The sequence below is a fragment of the Antechinus flavipes genome, chromosome 2, assembly GCF_016432865.1.
Source record: "Antechinus flavipes isolate AdamAnt ecotype Samford, QLD, Australia chromosome 2, AdamAnt_v2, whole genome shotgun sequence".
NCBI lineage: Eukaryota > Metazoa > Chordata > Mammalia > Dasyuromorphia > Dasyuridae > Antechinus > Antechinus flavipes.
In genome coordinates, this window is record NC_067399.1 from 131,228,293 (window position 1) to 131,247,518 (window position 19,226).

Consider the following 19,226-nt stretch of genomic DNA (forward strand, 5'->3'; position numbering starts at 1 on the left):
TCTTTTCTGATTTCCTATGGGAATTATTATCTAGTTATCTGAATCTCTTATTTGACTCATTATTTGCTATCCTGTATTGTTATTTACCTTTTTATGTGCATACCACATGTATGGGATGAATAAAAATAAATGCAAAAGGATGCACTCTTAAAGAATAGCAATGAGGGGCAGCTAGATGGCGCAGTGGAGAAAGCACCAGTCCTGAAGTCAGGAGTGAGCTCAGACATTTAACACTTCCTAGCTGTGTGACCCTGGGCAAGTCACTTGATCCCAATTGCCTCACCAAAAAAAAAAAAAGAGAGAGAGAGAGAGAGAGAGAGAGAGAGAGAGAGAGAGAGAGAGAAGAGAGAGAGAGAGAGAGAGAGAGAGAAAATAGCAATGAATGTAATTGAGGTAAAGAGAACTATTAATAAAAAAGGACAAGAATCTATTTTAAATGAGGAATGTTTTAAAAAAATCCTTCCTTAGTAAGGATATATACAAATAGATATAGATATAAAATAGATATACATAATAGATATGTATTTCTATATAATATATATATATATATCCTTCCTTAGTAAGGATAAGGTATAGATAATAGATAATAAATATATATATAAATCCTTTCTTAGTAAGGATATATAGAGACATAGAAATATATCCTTCCTAAGGAAGGATTTATATATATATATATATATATATATATATATACATACATATATATATGATGCATAAAGTTATATGAATATACAATAATGTTATATATTAATAAAAAATACTAAAATCCTTCCCTGCTTCATCAAGTCATAGATGGGACCAGAGTCCCATGTCTTGAAAGCCCTGCCTGCCTACAAGTTCTAGCAGCCTCACAAGCTTCAAGGGATGCAATGTGTGCTATTGTTCTGAGAATTACCTTAGCTAAATGAAGATCAAGAGACTCTTCACACAGGGCACAGCAGCACATGAAGGGGAGTTATAATCTGTATCTAAGGAGTTAGTTATCCAGGCCCCCAAATAGGGGGAGGGAACACATCCACGTCATTATTTTGCCTATATATCTTTATATTTTGTTTTCAAAGAGACACATTTTAGGGGTGTGGACCAATACTTTATGTAGGTTAAGTGTCACACCTTTCCCCTTTTTTCCCCCATTTCCTAGCACAGAGCCAAGAGCATAGTAGGAGCTGTGTGCCTCCCCAATCTTTATTTCCCCTATTTATCTCTTCCTTCCTAGGTGGCTGTGGTGTTGGGAATCTCACAGAGCCGGTGGCTGTCTCCCTAAGGCACTGGGCTGAAGGGGTGGATCCTGTAGCAGCTTCATGGAGCATGGAAGGGCCTGGAGGTCCAGGAGGCTGGACTTCTGAGGGCTGCCAGCTCCACTCCAGCCAGTCCAATGTCAGCTCCCTGTACTGCCAGCACCTTGGCAACATTGCAGTGCTTATGGTATGTCTATGTGTGAGACACAGACAGACTGATGGACAGATAAACACCTGCATAGAAGAGGGAGAAAGGAAGGACTGGGAAAAATATTTGATCCCACAAGCAAACAGAGGCAGTGGGAAAGAATTGGGAGATATGAAGCTCATCTCTCCAGTCTCTCCCACATGGCTCCATCTTTCCTCACAAAACCCTTGGCCGACTTTTCCCACCATTACAGCTCAATGCCCAGAGAAGATGAATCCTTACAAAGCAGGAGATTTCCTTCCAATGCTTGCTTTCACTTTCTCCAAGTTGAACAAAATTGTCCCACTCTTTCTCTTCTCCCTAAGGAAAAATCAAATATAGGAGATGTGATTTGTACATGTGATGGCTGGGAAGAAGGAACAATGGAGCAGTAGAAAGACCAGGGGATTTAGGAGTCAGGATATTCTGGCACTTTCTGTGTGCCTGTGGGTAATTCACTTTCTCTCTGTGTGCCTCCATTTCCTTTTCTATAAAATGAGGTTCCTGGGCAACTCTGTGGGGGTATCACAAAGCAGCAGGTCTAGAATCAGGGAGGCCTAAGTTCAAATCCAGTATTAGATTTTCACTAGCTGTGATTCTGGGCAATTGATTTATTGTCAGTCTACCTCAGTTTCCTCGACTGTAAAATGGGATCATAAAATACCTACCTCTCAGTATTGTGAGATTATTTGAGAAGCTATTACAGCAATCCAGGGAAGAAATAGTAAGGAAAGAATGAAGAGAAGGGGACAGATAGAAAATAGGTAGAGGCAAGTGAGTAGATGGAGGGAAATCAAAGTGTCAAAAAATGTGACTATAAAATTACAAGCCTGAGTGACTGAGAGAACAGACAGATGTATTCTTAACAGAAAGAAGTCTGAAGAAGAGGAACACTTAAGAGGGAAGACAAATGACTCCTGTTTTTGTTGTTGCTGCTGTTGCTCAATCGTCTCATTAATTGTAGGTGACTCTCTATGAGCCATTTGAGGCTCTCATGGCAAAGACACTAGAGTGGTTTGCTATTTCCTTCTCTAACTCATTTTATAGATGAGGAAACTGAGGCACATAGGGCTAGGTAACCCAGCTAGGGAGGGTGTGAGGGGCAGTTTTGAACTCGGGTGCTCCTGACTTCCGGCCTGACACTCTATTCACTGGGCCAACCTCTCTACCCACCTCTGTTTGAGGTTCCTGGGGAATATCCCAGAGGAAATATCCAGAAAGCAGTAGTTGATGAGGCAAGACTGGAGTTTAGGAGAGAGAAAAAGGCTAGATGCATAGATCTTGGAGAATAATGACTATATTTTGGACCAAACAGTGAAAAATGTGGAGTTCCTGTTTAGGGACAGTGCAGCTTGTCACCACACGATTAGGAGCTCTAGAGAGCCCAGACTGGCTTGCCTTTGTTTAGATCCTTAGTACTTAGCACAGTGCCGGGCACTGAGAAAACACCGGATAATGGCTATCGCTAACGCTGTAAGTGGGCCCGGCCTCCTGCTCAGAGCCCTGGGCTCTTGTTCTCCTGCTTTTTCCGTTTCCTCCCTAGGAGCTGAGCACTTTCCCCCGGGAAGCAGGAGGCCCAGGTGCAGTTCTGCATCCCGTTGTATACCCCTGCACTGCCCTGCTGCTCCTTTGCCTCTTTTCTACCATCATCACCTACATCCTCAATCACAGGTGGGAGTCCTTGGAGGGAAAATGGGAAAATAGGAAAAGGAGTTACCGAGGTGTTGGGAGGCCACGCTTGGTGCTGGGGAATGGAGAGCAGGGGCTGAGCCCCTTTCCAACGCCCTGCTTTGGGTGAGGGCAGGTTTTGAGGGTGGAGGACGGAGGTTTCCCGTTCCTTTCCGGCTCCTCCTACCCGCCGTCCCCAGGGTGCAGAGAGGTGCCATAGGCTCGCGGTGGGTGGGCTAGGGGCTGCCTCCAGCTGAGCCCGGGTGCCAGCAGGGTGACGTGTGTCTATGGCAGCTCCATCCATGTCTCGAGAAAGGGCTGGCACATGCTGCTGAACCTGTGCTTCCACATGGCCATGACTTCGGCCGTCTTTGCAGGCGGCATCACCCTCACCAACTACCTAATTGTCTGTCAGGCGGTAAGGCAGCGGCTGGGACCCGGAGTGAGGGGGGCGGGGAAGGAGAACTGGGGGAGGGGTGACCTCGGAGAGGAACCACCACAGGCTATGCACAATGCCGGAGAGGCTGTCTTCTACTATAGACCTGACTCCGACTCCCCTTTTATGGGAGAAATAAAAACATTGGTGAAGGTCAGGGCAAGGACGAGAGGGAAGTAATGGTACCATGAGCAAATGCAATGGGGAATATAAGCAGGGAAAGGAGGGGTGTAATAGGGAACTGAAGGGGGGCAGTAAGAAGAAAACCCAGGAGGGAGAGAATGCCGTAAGGACCAGAGGGAATGTGGGCCGAAGGGGGAAGGACGCTATGGGAACCTCCATGGGGAAATCATCGAGGAGGATGTAGCTAGGATATCACCCCAGATTCCCTGGGGGAGGAAAAAGACCAGTTGCTATGGGAGGATGAAGAATCAGGAGGAATGGGTCAAGGAAAACGAGAGGAATTTTCTCAGGCGGCGGCTGTACCTCCGGGACGATCCTGCCGGCAGCCGCCCTGGTTCCTTCCCGGTCGGACGCCTCCTTTCCTCCCCCCTGCAGGTGGGCATCACCCTGCACTACTCATCGCTGTCCACGCTGCTCTGGATGGGGGTGAAAGCTCGCGTTCTCTACAAGGAGCTGACCTGGAGGGCCCCACCGCCTCAGGAAGGGGAGCCAGCCCCGCCCACTCCCCGGCCAATGCTCCGGTAAAAGAAGCCTCCGACCCCTAAATATTCTGAGCTTGTGAGGAGCGAGGGATGGAGAGCTAGATGAGTATACTAAGAACGGGGTTTGCTGGGCCCCTTGCACAGGCAGGATCAGTCCTGCAGAAAGGCGAAGCAGGAGCTCAGGTATCATCTCCTGATGAAGGTCAGAGAGCCAGAAGGACATCTTCCATTCAGTTCAGCGAAAGGAAAGGGGAGAGGCAACTTGGTTTTGGTTTCTGAAGTTCTCCCCGGCCCCCGGTCCCTTCTCCTCAGGTGGAAGACCCTGCCAGCAGCCTAAGGAGAGAATGGGACGGGAAGGGGAAAAGTCACTGCACACAGCGCCTTGATCCTGAGGCTTCCCGTTCTCTCCACTTCTTAACCCGGATCTCTTTTCCTCAGGTTCTATCTTATTGCTGGAGGCATCCCTCTCATCATCTGTGGTATCACTGCGGCTGTCAACATCCATAATTACCGGGATCATAATCCCTAGTGAGTATGTGCCCAAGCCGCTTTTTCTACCCTGGAAAAGCCACCGCCGCGGGTCCTCTCGGCTCCTCGCGCCGATCCCCTGGCTACTCCCGGCGCTTGCTCGCCCGTCTCCCTCCCCGCACGGGAGGCTTTCCTCTTTGAACAGCCCCAGCCATTCCCCCAGGTCTCCTGCAGAAGTTGTCCTTGCCCTCCTGACTCCCGCCCGTCTCTCCACAGCTGTTGGCTGGTGTGGCGCCCTAGCCTGGGAGCTTTCTACGTGCCCGTGGCGCTGATCCTGCTGATCACCTGGATCTACTTTCTATGTGCAGGGCTGAGCTTACGGGGCCCCCAGGCGCAGGGCCCCAAAGGGAGCCACAGCAGAGCCTCCCTGGAGCCGGGGGAGGACCTCCGGGGTCCGGCCAGGCTCCAAGGCAGCGGCCCCCTCCTGAGTGACTCGGGTTCCCTCTTGTCTGCTTCGGGCGGAGGAGTGATTTCCGCGGGACATCCGGGGGATGGGGATGGCATTTATTCCCCCGGGGCCCAGCTTGGGGCGCTGGTGACCACTCACTTCTTGTACCTGGCACTGTGGGCCTGTGGGGCCCTGGCAGTATCCCAGCAGTGGCTGCCCAGCGTGGTGTGCAGCTGTTTGTATGGGGTGGTAGCTGTGGCCCTGGGGCTCTTCGTCTTCTCCCACCACTGTGTCAGAAGGAGGGACGTCCGGGCCTCCTGGCAGGCCTGCTGCCCCTCGTCCCCTCCTTCCACTCGCCCCCTGCCCAGGCCCCTGTCCACCATCCTAGAGGACGGCTCTCCAGTCTTTGCCGAGGGGCACTCCTCCCTTAAATCTTCCCCCAGTGGCAGCAGCAGTCACGCCCAACATTCGAGTCCCTGCAAGCTGACCAACCTGCAGCTAGCCCAGAGCCAGGCCTGCGATGCGGGTGTGGGAGCCCTCGCGGAAGAGCCGGACGCCGGGGGCCCTCGGGGGCCTGCTCCCCGCCACCCCAACAACGTGCATCACGCCCGTCGGGGGCACAAGAGCCGGCCTAAGGGGCATCGTGCCGGGGACGCGGGAGGCAAGCACCGCCTGAAGGCGCTTCGGGGTGGATCGGCGGCGGCTCTGACCGGGCCGTCCGAGTTGCAGTCCAGCGAGAGCGGCAGCCTGCACAACAGCCCATCCGACAGCTACCCGGGCAGCAGCCGCAACAGTCCCGGCGCCGGGCCGGGCCCGGACCCGCGGGAAGCAGAGCCCACGCTCAGCCCCTCCGAGGGCAGCGACACCAGTGGGGCCCCGGGGCCCGAGGCCGGACGCGCGGCCCAGCGGCGTTGTGCCAGCCGGGACAACCTCAAGGGCGGCGGGGGGCTGCTGGAGGAGAGCAAGCGTCGCTCCTACCCGCTCAACACCGCTAGCCAGAACGGAGCCTTGAAGGCCGGGAAATACGACATCAACCTAGGGAGCACAGAGACTGGTGCTGGTGGCTGCATGAAGACGGGCCTCTGGAAAAGCGAGACCACCGTGTAGCTCGAAGGGCTTGTGGGAGCAGTAGGGAACACGCACTCACTCACGCACCCTGATCACGGAGGGCCAAGCTGGGGAGCTCTGGCTGTACCTCATAAGGTTCCCCACATTGGTGGCAGCCCAAGGCAGCACCTCTCCTCGACAGTAAGGCAGATGCCAGTCCACGAACACTATTCCTCAACTTTCCTAGAGGAGGGGCAACTTCCTGAGGGGAGATTTTCCAAAGGATGACAATCTTTGGGGCACACAATAGCCTGGTGCTTCCCTTCTACCCCACCCCCCACCCTCCTTAAGTGTGTCTGTCCAGGATCCTTGATTCCGTCCAGCAAGGCCACCTAGTCCAGGGAGCAACTCTCCCCACAGAAAAAGGGCAGCTTGTGGGGGCCCAGGAAGGTTCCACTGTCTCACTCACGTGTCAATTGATCAGAAGAGCATCTGGGGGAGTTTTTCTGCCACCTCAGTTTTCTTGAAAGGTCTAAAGCCTCGTTTTTAGAACCAGGCCCCATGGGTTAATCAGAGGAGGCTGCTGCTTTGAAAGGCAACTATGCAAAGGCAAGGAGGGTGATCTTCAGAAGGGAAACTGGGAAATGGGCAAGAAAGCTGAGATTTGTTCAGATAGAACCAAAGAGTAGGGTGTTACCTTTGACCTAAAGTGCCTAATTCAAGCTTAATATTTCATTACAAAACTGGGGTCAAAGATAAACTATCCCTAGACTTGAAAAGTTGATCGTGTCAGGGGCTTTGAAGGCAAGAAGAACCAAAGCTAAGGAACAGGAACTGCTATTTTAGTTCCCAGAGTAGCCATGGAGGAGCCATGCTGGGGCTTCAGTGTTGGAAACACTTTTTGAAGCCCAGTTCTCTCTCAGGCTTTGGCCCTGGAGGGCCTGAGAGAAAATGAATTTCCTCTTCCTGAATAAGAGCATATAACAGAGCTCCAGGGAGTCCTCTCAGACCCCAGCTCTGTGGCCATAAAGTGCCTCTCAGGTCAAGCCAGCTTCCTGTTCTCACTGGGACCTCTGCAAGGCAGTAGCTGAAGCGTCTGGTGGAGATCTTCCCCCACTCATGCTGCATAGTTCAGTTTTGCCTTCATTTTCTATCCCCTCATTTCCCCACCCCCACCCCTGGGCCTTAAGCTGTCTCCTAAAGAAACTGCCCACAGTGCCTTTTGGAGAGAGGGAGAGGGTGAGAGACCTAAGAAGCAGAGATCAACTCTGTTCATGCTTCTCTGTTCTTGTCCTTATATGTCACCCAAAGTCCATAAGGAGGGCATAGGGGAGAGGGAGATCCCATTCTTTAGGGGTGGGTTCTGTTATTTACGCTTGCTGCACAGAGACTATATTAGAGAAAGAAAGAAAAAAAGCTTTGTATTATTCTTCCACATATTCTGGCTGCTGTTTACATACCCTGCCAATGCCTTAGCACTGGAGAGCTTTTGCAATATGCTGGGGAAAAGGGACTTGAGGGGAGGGAATGAAAAGTGCCAAAGAAAACTTGTTTTTTAAAAACTCGGGTTTTATACGATAGAATGTTTTCTAGCAGATGCCTCTTGTTTTAATATATTAAAGATTTGCAAAGTCCCATGAGTTTGGTTCTAGTTCACCCTCAGTCTTTTTGTGTCCCTTTACATTTAAAGGGAAATGTAAAATCCTCCTGTCTTAACCCCAAATCCATGGATTTCATCTGTAATAGGCTAGACCATTTGATCATTTAGCAAAAAACCTTAAATTTTAACCTGTGGACAGGATGAAATGGTATGATCTCAAGTAAAGAATCAAAGGTACTAGATCCTACTCCACAGTCAGAATATTCCTACTAAGTCAACATGCTGTCAAGGACAGAGGAATGCAACCAACATATTGCTCACTTCATTCATTCATTCCTATTCTTCTAGGACATGGTACCAGTCATACAGAGCAGCCTCTTCTGCTTAGATCATATTGTGGTAAATGATAAACGTTCGATTCTCTTCCCTGCACAGGATTAGTTCCTATTGTAGGACTGCTAATTGCAAGTTAGAGCTAGAGAGCACCTTGAGATCATTTATTCCCACAGTCAATTTGACATGACTTGCTCAAGATCATATGGCAAACTGGAGCAGAATTCTAACCAAGATCCTCTACAGCCAGCACTCTCCCCACTGCGCTACTCTGGGGGGACCAGAGCTCCAGGCCATGTGCAAAATCTTCCAGTGAGAAGGTTGGTCAGGAAGTGATGGGGGCACTTGTCCCAGCCTGGCTCACAGCTTGGGCCCTCTGGAAGTCTTTGATTTCTCGAGGTGTGCGCAAATACTGCTCGATCTCACTGTCAGATATATCCTCCTCCCCAGTAACTCTGGAATCAGCAGGTATGGGACAGGGCCGCTTTGGAGGCCTCAGCATGCAGGGAGGGAGCAGAGGAGGTGGGGAGCTAGCTGGCCTTTTCTTTTCAGGCATCTCTAAGGTACTGCTCCCTGCTTCCTCCCCTTCTTCTTGTTGCTGTTCATCTCCTTCCTCCTCTTCAGCTTCATCTCGAAAAGCCTGGCGGAGGAGAATGCACCGGTGCTGAAGCAAGTCCCCAATATGCTTCACTACTGTTTGCTTATCTAAGTTCAATATCCGCAGCCAGGCCAGCTGCCCTGCCATCCGCAGAAGTATGGCCAGCAGTTCCTGAACTCGGAGGTATGCTGGATGGGGCAGGTCAACACCCGCTAACTTGCAGAATCTGGAAAGGGAGCAGGTCAGTCGGCCCCCAGGCTGCAGGGATCTCCAGGCCAGGTAGGCAGCAGCAGTTATCACTGGCACAGGGTGCCTTCCTGTCACCAGCCACGTCTCACTTGCCAGCTCTACCAGCTGTAATGTCCGGGACACCATTTTCTCTTTGTCTTCCACAAATTTGACTGACACAGAGGGGGAAGCCTGGAAAAGTCTGAAGCTATAAGAGTACCCCCCCCAAAAAAAAGACCTTATTTAGTGACCAGAAGTAGTTGTTTCTCCTAATATAACATAATTAAGGAAAACATGCCAGCTATAGGTGGTAGGGAATAATATTGCTATTTCTTAGCAATATGGGATACAATATATATCAATAAATCTGGCATAATACTATAAACAAACAAAACCTTGTCTAGTAGGCTTTGGTCAAAATAGTTTAAAAAAGCAAAAAATATCAACATTTAGCTCTAAGAAATATGTCCCTATGTTCCCTCCCTCCCAATCCCTCTGCCCCTGCCCTAAGTACCTGCTACAGTAGGTCTTCACTAGGTCTGCTAAGCTCAAGGCAGGAACGTCCAGTCCTAGGACCTTTACTATCTGCAGGTATGTGCCAGAGAACAGTTCTAAGTTGGCATATAGCAGGGCACAAATAGTGCCCATGGTCAGGGGCCAATTATGTTGTCGGCAGGTGACCAGCACACAGCAGCCCACCAACACTTCTTTCTTTTGGAGTCTAGCAGCATGGAGGCCAGGATGCTGGAATGCTCGTTGGTAATAGGACACTGCAGTATCCTCAAAAGTTGATGGTAGCTGCAGGACTCTGCAGAGGTCTCGAACCCGTCGAAGCCCTAGGAAAATACACAGTACTCTCTAAACACTAGCTTTCAAGGCTGGGCATCAGGAGAGCTTATGTAGTAAGAAATCCCAAGTCTTGTTAAAGGCACTTTAAAAATCAATTATCAATTCATAACACTTCTCCCCAAACATTAAAGGCCAAAGGGAAAGACTTAGTGGGAATCATTTCCAAGGCGTAAGCAAACAGTTCATTGAGCACATCTCCCTCATAACTTAGAAGCCAATATGTTTTAATCTAGAACTAAGTCAAATTCAGTTCTGGACTACTCTTGGGGTCACCTCCAACCCATGCTAGACTTGAGACTCAAACCTCCAGCACAGCCCAATTAATCAGCTAATCAAGCCTGTCTAATCAACTGATTAACTAATGATGTCCCATTATGAGTTCTCTATGAAGATGAACTAAATTCACTCTTATTTTTCACTCGCAATTACCCACTGTCTTTCTCAAATATCTCATACTGAATCAATCAAGATAAAAAAAATTTGGCCACGCAACAACCTTAAACCTGAGGTCTGGTGAGGGGCGCTAGGTCTTACCTCTCTGCTGGCTACGGCTGACCTGTTCATGCTCCCCTGTACTCCTGGAATACGTCACTTCTGCAAGATAAAGATCAGCAACAGGCAGTTTAGTCCCTCTCTGTTCAACAAAACCACCCAGAAAGGCCGGGGGAAAGTCAGTTCAGTTCAATTTAACAAGTATTTATTGTAAGCACCTAATGCAAAGGATGTGACCTTAAGCCACCACCTTCCCACCTAAAGATTCCATTAAAAAAAATGAGGGGTGGGAGGAGACAGTTCCCACTCCCGGATGTTACTTCCACCAGGCGAGGTTATCAACAACCGAGAGTTTAGTCGCTCCCTACTCAATGGAATCGCCCCAAAGGCCAGGGAAAGTTAATTCCGTTCATCTTAACCGGGATTTACTGCTGCCCAAATGGAAGGAGTAGAATCTTAAACCACTACGTTCCCATCTAAAAAAAGAGAGAGTACATTAAGTCCCGCAAGGCAGGGGGTGGGAGAGGGCTGATAGAAAAGGGCTCCACATTCAGCCCCATCCGGGGCTCCTCCCTAGTCTCCGTGGGAAGGGACTGAGGGAGAGGACGGGAAGCAAGGCGAAAACGTAAGGTGGAAAGGGGCCGGGCGGCAGAGGGGCTTTGTCGGAGCCGCCTGAAGGCGGCGCTGCAGGCCGGGCCCGAGGAGGAGGGAGGTCCCGGGGCATGAGCACCTTGGAGGTGGCCCTCGTCCGCAAAGGTGGTGGTGAGCAACCCCTCGGACACCACGCAGCCGCAGTCGGCGCACACCAGCTGGCTCTGCGCGTAGTGCGAGTCCTCCACCAGCTCCGCGCAGCCGCAGTCCGGGCAGCGGCTCCGGCTCCCACCCGACATCTCGGATGCACCTCCAGCCTCACACCGCAGGAATAGCACCAGAGCTCAGGCTGCAGCTGCTCGACTTCTTGGCGTCGGCTTTAAACCTCCTCCCACCGCCTCCCCTGCCTTTGTTTTCCTCGATTAGGAAGGGGACCTTTTTGGGCGTCGCACCTTCCTGCTCTCAATGGTGGCCCAGCCTTTTGTACCGACTCCTCCCTAGCCCTGCTCTTACGTCACATCCGTCCCGCAAGCCGGTCCTCTTCCCCGCCTCTGACGGAAGCAGGAGCCAGGATCAGGAGGTTCCGTCGGTGGGCCTGGCAGGCTATCTGTAGCTTAGGGTTTGCTTAGGTTGACTCCTTCCCGCTTGTATCAGACGGGATGATACCTGAGGGCCGGCTCTCGGGTGGCCGGAAGGGAAAGAGCCTGGAATCCTGGAGCTCGGCCTGCCCTTCTGCCTTAGTAACTTCTTATGTTAGGGATCGAGCAAGAAAGCGACTTCTGAGCTTCGTGGTTGGACAATGAGAAGAGGCGCTAACTGGGTGCTTTAGTCCCCGGTGCAGGCAAAAATGTCGCGAGATGTCATCTCAACCTTGGGAGTTGTTAGAGCACCGGACCTGAGTCAGAGTTCAAATTCTGCCTCAGCCAGCCACGGAGTGAACCCGGGAAGTCACCTCCCTCGGCTGTAAAACGAGGATAGTGATCGCACTGAGGATCAGAAGAGAGATTTGCGGAGCCTAGCTCAGAAGCCTTTAAAAATGGCTTATACGTGTCTGTAGTTATAAATAATGCCATTGCTGCATTTTATGCTAATTGTTTGGGGTAGCTTTTTAAAATCCACCTGCTTATTTTATATAAACATTTTAAAGAGAAATAGATATTGTTTATTCACTTTCTCCCCAGCCTAGAATCTTGCCCCCATTCCGACACCCTGTGCGAATCCTTCCGTGAATCTCACGGTAAAAGTTGGGAAAGGCGTCGTGTTCATAGGAAGCTACCCCTACAAAACAAACTCTGAATGCTCTCCATTCTACCTATTTCCTCATCTAATCTACCTCAGTTCTACCTGTTTCCATGACACTGGGCGCTCAAGCGCTTACGAAGAGCCAGGAGCACAGTGTGGTATCCCGAATCAAAATGTTGATTTTGCACGTGGGCAAAGTTAGTTTGAGAAACTGCAGCTTTTATAACTAACAGCCTATGATTGTGTTCACAAAAAGGCCAATGATAATAGATAATTACATTTATAGAGTTTTAAAGCTTATCAAGTAATCAATCAAGCGATTTATTCTTAGAAAGCATTTTGCGAGCAATAGCTGATCTCATTGGATAGTTGCAAGCCTCTTGAGATAAGCACTAGTTATTTTTATCAGTATTTTACAGATGAGAAAAAGGAAAATTAGGTTAGTGATTTGCCAACAGACAAGTATTGGAGGAGGGATTATAACCTAGGTCACCCTGACTCCAAATCCAGATTAGAGTATAAACTTCTTGAGGGCAGGGACTCCACACACACACACACACACACACACACACACACACACCATGGTAGATGCTTTTGAAATGTTATATTGACTATTGATAAGTATATAATGTTGATGCTATTATAAATCAATATCCTAAGGGGAGAGAGGGCACTGGACTTGGGAGTGAGAAAGAACTTGTTCAAATTCTACCCCAGATATTTAAGTAGTTGTTTGACTCTGTAAAGTCCCTTATTTTTTCTGATCTTCAATTTCTCATGTGTAAAATAAGAAGACCGAACTCATTGGCTTCTAAAGTCCCTTCCTCTCTAAATCTATGAATTTATAATCTCCAAGAGAGGATTGCCTGTTTGTACAGTTTCAAACCAATGAAATAATATCTCATATAAAGTCAACAAATTCAAGGTATCTGAGAGGTGAAATGAGAAAAGAGGTATGATCAAGAATAATGTGTAAAATGGCCATAATATGTAAAATCACCTATCTCTTAAATACCAGTGAATGCCAGAAACTTCTTAACTTTATGATTACATGAATCAAGACACTCTGCTTTAGCAGAGCAAAATTTCTGAGCTGACTTATCCTTATTGACAGGAAAATTGAAAGCAGACTCCTAGTAAGGATATTAAATGAGTGAAAAAGACATTTATTGGGCACTTATGTGTAAAACACAATGCTAAGCTCTAGGAACACGAAGAGAAAATTAGGAACAGTCACTTCTTTCAAGGAGTTCATAATCTCATGGGAGATCTCCACAATGAATGTTAAATAACAGTTACAGATAAAATGAAAAAGGTCAGTCGTAGTTAGGGGTCAGGGACAGAGCACATGGTAATGCTTCTTTAATGTCATTTGCATGGACAAATCTTGAGTTTTTGATGTTGAACCATTTGACAATGCCAAGGACTGTGCTGCTGAAAACTATCTTTTCTGGGTCTTTATAGCTGGGGCTTCAATACCTGAAGAAGCAATGGCCAGGTTGGGTTTCCAAAGTAATTTCCCAGGGCTTCAGGAGCTGGGCTAGAAACAGGACCGTAGGGATGTTGCCATTCCCAGGAATCTTGGTCTTCCCTTCCCATCTATGGCAGTTACTCAGTAGCTGGTGTTCTCGATATTGAGAAAGGTGACTCCCTTATCCATAATCATTACTCCTTTCAATGACAGTTGTAGGAGCTGGACTGAAAGTGGAATTGTCACTGAGGGTCCAGGCCAGTGACCTAAAATTCAATTAGGAGGAAAGTGGAATGCGTAAATTGTTCCTGGCAACTAGAGAGTACCTTATACCTTATTTTAATGAGATAGGTGAGATACCAGTGCTAAAATAAGATTTTCACATTCCTACCTAAAACTGGAATCAGGATTAGTAAATCTAAGGCAAGCCAGGAATAAAGGGAGAAGAAAAAAACATTTAGAAGCATGTGAGCTTTAAAAAAAAAAAGTGGGTGATAAACTCAGCGGAACTAATCTGCCACCTTACCTCATGAATTATCAATTTGTAAATTTCAATCTCACCTATACAAACTATAGTCTTAAATTTCAAGTAACTGGGACAGTGCTAAAGCTAAGAATTCGAGAGAATTCCCACTTTTTTCTTACCAAGAATATATTTTGTCCTTTCAAGACTGAGCCCAAATTCTCAGGCCTTCCTTGATACTACTTTTACCTTTCTCATGTACAGTGTTCATTTAAATTCTGTGTGTATGTGTGTGTGTGTTACTGGAGGGCAAGTCAGATAGATATACACAGATAAGTATACGATACATGCTAGGGAACAATGAGGGCAAAAGGAAGGTATAGGGTTTTAAGAAAATTTGAGAAAGCAGTGAATACTTTTCAAATTTTATTGCTGCTTTAAAAAAGACACCTAGAAACTATTTCCTGATTATGTCTACTATCTCCTCATCCCCAAACTTCAATGAAAGGTGATAACAAAGAAAAACAAGGTAGCAAAACCCACCTACAAAGGAGCTATATCTGGTGCTTTGCAAAATCCTGCAACCAGTCTCCCACCCCTTTGGTAAGGAAGAAAATGTGTCCGATTTTCTGCCATTCTAAACTAAGATGGAGCAATGCCACTAATCAGTGTTTGGCTGCCATTTTGGGTAGTTATCATTTATGTTATTATAGTTCCATCTTTTACAAGAAGCCATTCCTGATCCCCCTTTAATGCTAATGCCTTCCCTAGGTTGATTATCTCTAACTTACATATAGTTCTAGTCATTGTGTTCATTGTTCTTCAGGTTCTAATTTCTTCGTTACTTATCATTTTCCATCAGCTACTGTTTGTTTTCCATTCTGGCAAAGTCAAGCCTCTTTCTAGATAATCTCTTCTTGGATACTGATTCAGTTTTCCTCCCCTCCCCCCATTTCAAATAAACCTATATAATAAATATCACACATTGTTTTCAAAGCTGCCCAGCTTTTCGTTGCTTTTTTTGTTCTTCCCGGTGAACTTTTTACTTTATTTTTTCAGCTCTTGCAGCCCTGCATCCTACGAAGGCTACAATTAAGGATGGATACATATATATATGTATATATACACATATATATATATACATATATATGTACATATATATACACACACACACATAAAGACAGATTTCTATATATCTATAGATATATCTATAAATATACACATCTATACACTCATACCCACATATATAAGACCATATTATTTGCTCCTATCAAATGTTTTTCTGAAAGTGGATAGCATCTTTCTTATTAAATCCAACTCTTTCCATGTTTTTCCAAATCAATCAGTTGATCATTTCCCATATCATCAATATTATTCTCTGGAGTCAAACAGCATTTTCTTTCTTAAGATCTTTGGGGTTAAAATGGCTATTTATAATAGTCAAGATGACTTGGTTGCTCAAAGTCCTTTTTAAAATAATATTGCTGTTATTGTACGCAATGTTCTCTTGGTTCTGCTCATTGTGCTCTTCATTATTTCTCCACGTTTACCAAAAATCATTGAGTCATTTCTTATAGCAGAATAATATTCCATCATGAGCATATACCACAATTTGTTCAGCTTTCCCTGATAGGCATCCCCACAATTCCCAGTTTTTTGCTACCACAAAGAGAACTACTATATTTTAGAACATGTATATTCTCTTCCATTTTCCCTGTCTTGGGAAACACACCTATAGTGCTATTGCTGGGTCAAAGTTTAAGTGTCATTCAACCAAAAAGTTTAAACAAGTTTAATTACATTTCTCAAATAATATTTTAAAAATTAGTCAATTCCCAATATCTTCCACTTCCCATATAAAAATCTCCTTTGTAGCAAAGAGAAGCAAAGCTTTTCTCAAATTTCTCACTCTTTTCCAGAAAAGCTGGACCTTCATATCCCCACTCATAGTAGATGTGTTTGTCCCTCTGATATTGACCATTTTGATCTTTTCCCACAGGATCATAGATTTGGAAGTCTATGGATCTGAGGAGATGAGCTAATCCACCTCCCACATGAAGTGAAAACCAGGTGGAGAAAGTCTTTGTGACTTGTCCAGCAAAGTCAGAATTCAAGCCCAAGTGCTCAGACAACCCAGGGGGAGCATTTTTGAAGTATTAAGTAAAACACCAGTTTGGCCATTCAGACACTCATCATTTGTACTTACTCTTCTGAAAACTATTTATTTGTATCCATTCACCACTTATTGGAGAGGGGGAGGGAGAGATGGTCCTTGATTTTAACATAAATTGGGGTGGTCAACTGAATTGAGATTACAGATTTGGACCTTTGTTAGAAACAAGTACCTCACATAATAATAAAATCTATTTTAAAATGTTAAATCTGATATCACCTGAAATAGGTTGTTTCTATTTTACAGATGAGGAAACTGAGGCTGAAAGAGCCCATCTGAGAAATGTGAGCCCTAGAACCTTGCTAGAGTGACAGACAAGAGCACCCCTGAGTTGTAGTGTGCGCCAAAATGTGCTGTGCTTTCTAGAGTCCCACGTCTGGATGCCAAAATGTACAGTCCGGACTAGCTCTCTGGAGGATCTCGGGGACTAGCCCCAGTCCTTGCTCTTAGAGGAGGAGTAATGAGGCAGGAACCCCTGTGAATGGTCAAACGTGGAGTCTTTATTTCAATTTCTCTCAGCCTTAAATACCTTAGTGCAATTACATCGCCACAGCTCACTGAGCATGTGCCAACTATGGTAAGATTAGATCACCACAGCACAATGAGCATATGCTAACTATAGTACCATTACATCACTACAGCATGTGCTGTGCTATGTGCTAGCTATAAGCACCCTGCTATTATGCAAGTATCTCTGCTTCAAATAGAACACAGGTTGTCCTAACCCTCCCTCTCTCCCCCACTTCTCAAGAAGGGTGAGAGACCCCAAGAGGAGATGGGGAGCCGAACCAGACATTGTCAGCAGGTTCCCTTTGGGCTGAAGGGTCTTATACCTCACTGGGAGTTCCCCTACTGTCTGGGACCCTCTACACTGACTGAGGTGCAGTGATTGTGGATCTGCTTCAAAAATGATCAGCAACTGAGTGTCGGGGTTCTTGTGGAAGGAACCCTTCTCAGGCACCTCCACCACTGCAGGAGTAGGCAGTATTTTTTATATTCTTTTGCTTTGGGACTCTTTCAGTGATTTCTATCCCTTGATTTCCATGAAGCCAGAGATCACCCCTCCTTCAAGTGGTGATATCTTGTAGCAGGGGACATGGACTTGTTTGAATATGACTGCTGTGTCAATTGGGAACCAATCAGCAGGATGATTTCATCAGAGAGGCCTACATGAACTGATGCTAAGTGAAGTGAGCAGAAGCAGGAGATCATTATACATGGCAACAAGAAGACTATATGACGATCAAGTCTGACGGACGTGGCTCTTTTCAACAGTGAGGTGTTTCAGGCCAGTTTCAATGGTCTTGTGATAGAGAAAACCATCTGCACCCAGAGGACTGTGGGAACTGAGTATGAATCACAACATAATATTTTTATTCTTTGTGATTTGCCTGCATTGTTTTCATTTTTTCCCTTTTTGATCTGATTTTTCTAGTGCAGCATGATAAATGTGGAAATATGTATAGAAGAATTGCACAATTTTAACATATATTGTACTACTTGCCATCTAGGGGAGAGGATGAGGAGAAGGGAGGGAAAAAATTTAGAACATAAGATTTTGTAAGGGTGAATATTGAAAATTATTCAAGTATATATTTTTAAAATAAAAAGCTTTAATTAATATATATATATATATTTTTCCTTTTGTTACAAGGGACAGTTCAGGGGCTCAGATTAGCATGAAATAATAAAAATAAAAGATATCAGTACAACTTTAGATAAATATATGGGGCAGCTAGATGGCCCAGTAGATAGAGCAGCAGCTCTGAAGTTAGGAGGTCCTGAGTTCAAATCTGACCTCAGACACTTAGCTGTGTGAGTCTGGTCAACTTACTTGATTTCTGTTTGCCTGTTTCCTCAAATGGGGATAATAGCACTTTCCTCTCAGGATTGTTGTAAGGATCCAGTGATATATTTGTAAAGTGGTGGGCACATAATAGATAATATTTAAATGCTTATCCCTTTCCCAATTTCCTTGAAAACCAAATTTGTGACGAGTGTCAGGGCTAAGCAAAGGAGAAATTTTCCCCCAGATTTCTGGGAAAATCCCAGGAAACAAATGCCAAGGTACAAGCATGTCCCAGGTTACATATCATATATGTAAGGCAGCATGGTAGAAGGAGTGAGTGCTGGGCTTGTAGTCAGAGACCTAGATTCAAATTCTCCTTTTCTTTAATAAATATTTATTAACTGATTAACAAAAACTTAATGCTTTAACTGTTATGATCTTGGGCAAATTAATATGTTTAACTCAGTAAGTTTCCTAGGGCATATATGCCTAATCATAGATAGGTTTGCATTGGTGAAAAGGGGATCTGAGCTATAGAATTACACATACTCAGCTTTGCATTTAGACTTTTTCATACATATGCCCCAAAAGAAGCGAAGGCTCTATACCCATGCTACCCATTGGGGATTACCTCTATGTGAAAGGCCATGATTGAGGTCAGCAGATGGCGCCCTTGACTAAAGCTTTCAGATTTCATTCAATCCCACTGAATCATCTAGATTAAAATGCTCTCATGGGCCTACAGGAGGTGGATGCCGGGGAAGAAGGTATGATCAAAAGGAGGAAATGATTTTGACTGACTAGCACGGACTTCATTACGGGAAGTAGCCTGTTTTTTTCCAGTGCTTCAACATGGAAGGCAACACCAAAGTCCTGAAGGATTTTATTAAAATAGAAAATCACGCTGAAGTCACTAGTCATTTGAAAAACTTCGCAAAATGCTGAGGTTCATCAGTAGCACACTGATCACCTGGAGGTTTCTTGTTTTGTTTCATTTGGAGGTAGCAACCTGAGACGGTGGTGGTGGGTTTTAAATACACTGAAGGAATCACAGATGTTCTAAATAGAATAAATTAAGGCTGGATAAAACATGACCGATGAAAGGACAGCTTCAGCAGTCAAATCATCACAGCCTAGAGCCAGGATTCTAGCAATAGAAATGAAGAGATTATGGAGGGGCTGATAAGAGCTGAAGGGGGCCAAGAGGTTAATCAATGAAACCTTGAACCCCCAAAGGAGG

At 46.1% G+C, this 19,226-nt stretch overlaps 2 protein-coding genes across 2 annotated transcripts in view; one reads left to right on the forward strand and one right to left on the reverse strand.

The window, feature by feature from the left end:
- ADGRA2 (adhesion G protein-coupled receptor A2) overlaps positions 1–7,797 on the forward strand; it is a 59,084-nt gene extending 51,287 nt beyond the window's left edge. Inside the window, exons 14-19 of the mRNA XM_051975511.1 lie at positions 1,217–1,425; positions 2,969–3,096; positions 3,388–3,511; positions 4,088–4,233; positions 4,633–4,722; positions 4,939–7,797. Coding sequence (XP_051831471.1) covers positions 1,217–1,425; positions 2,969–3,096; positions 3,388–3,511; positions 4,088–4,233; positions 4,633–4,722; positions 4,939–6,217 — 1,976 coding nt within the window. The 3' untranslated portion in view covers positions 6,218–7,797. The remainder of the gene's footprint in view (positions 1–1,216; positions 1,426–2,968; positions 3,097–3,387; positions 3,512–4,087; positions 4,234–4,632; positions 4,723–4,938) is intronic.
- On the reverse strand, positions 7,706–12,052 carry BRF2 (BRF2 RNA polymerase III transcription initiation factor subunit). Its single transcript, XM_051975513.1, has 4 exons — positions 10,988–12,052; positions 10,300–10,359; positions 9,431–9,752; positions 7,706–9,124 (listed from the first exon to the last, which is right to left on the reverse strand). The coding sequence occupies exons 1-4, from the start codon at positions 11,145–11,147 to the stop codon at positions 8,416–8,418; spliced, it is 1,251 nt and encodes a 416-aa protein (XP_051831473.1). The 5' UTR covers positions 11,148–12,052; the 3' UTR covers positions 7,706–8,415.
- Positions 12,053–19,226: the final 7,174 nt, after the last annotated feature.

What these genes read in the sequence shown, in the direction of transcription:
- BRF2 (XM_051975513.1), bottom strand. Translation starts at nt 11,147, where the DNA reads ATGTCGGGTGGGAGCCGGAGCCGCTGCCCGGACTGCGGCTGCGCGGAG. An exon ending in GGACGAGGGCCACCTCCAAG is followed by an intron (nt 10,360 to 10,987) that starts GTGCTCATGCCC and finishes TTTATCTTGCAG; the next exon opens with AAGTGACGTATTCCAGGAGT. An exon ending in GTGAAGACCTACTGTAGCAG is followed by an intron (nt 9,125 to 9,430) that starts GTACTTAGGGCA and finishes GTACTCTTATAG; the next exon opens with CTTCAGACTTTTCCAGGCTT.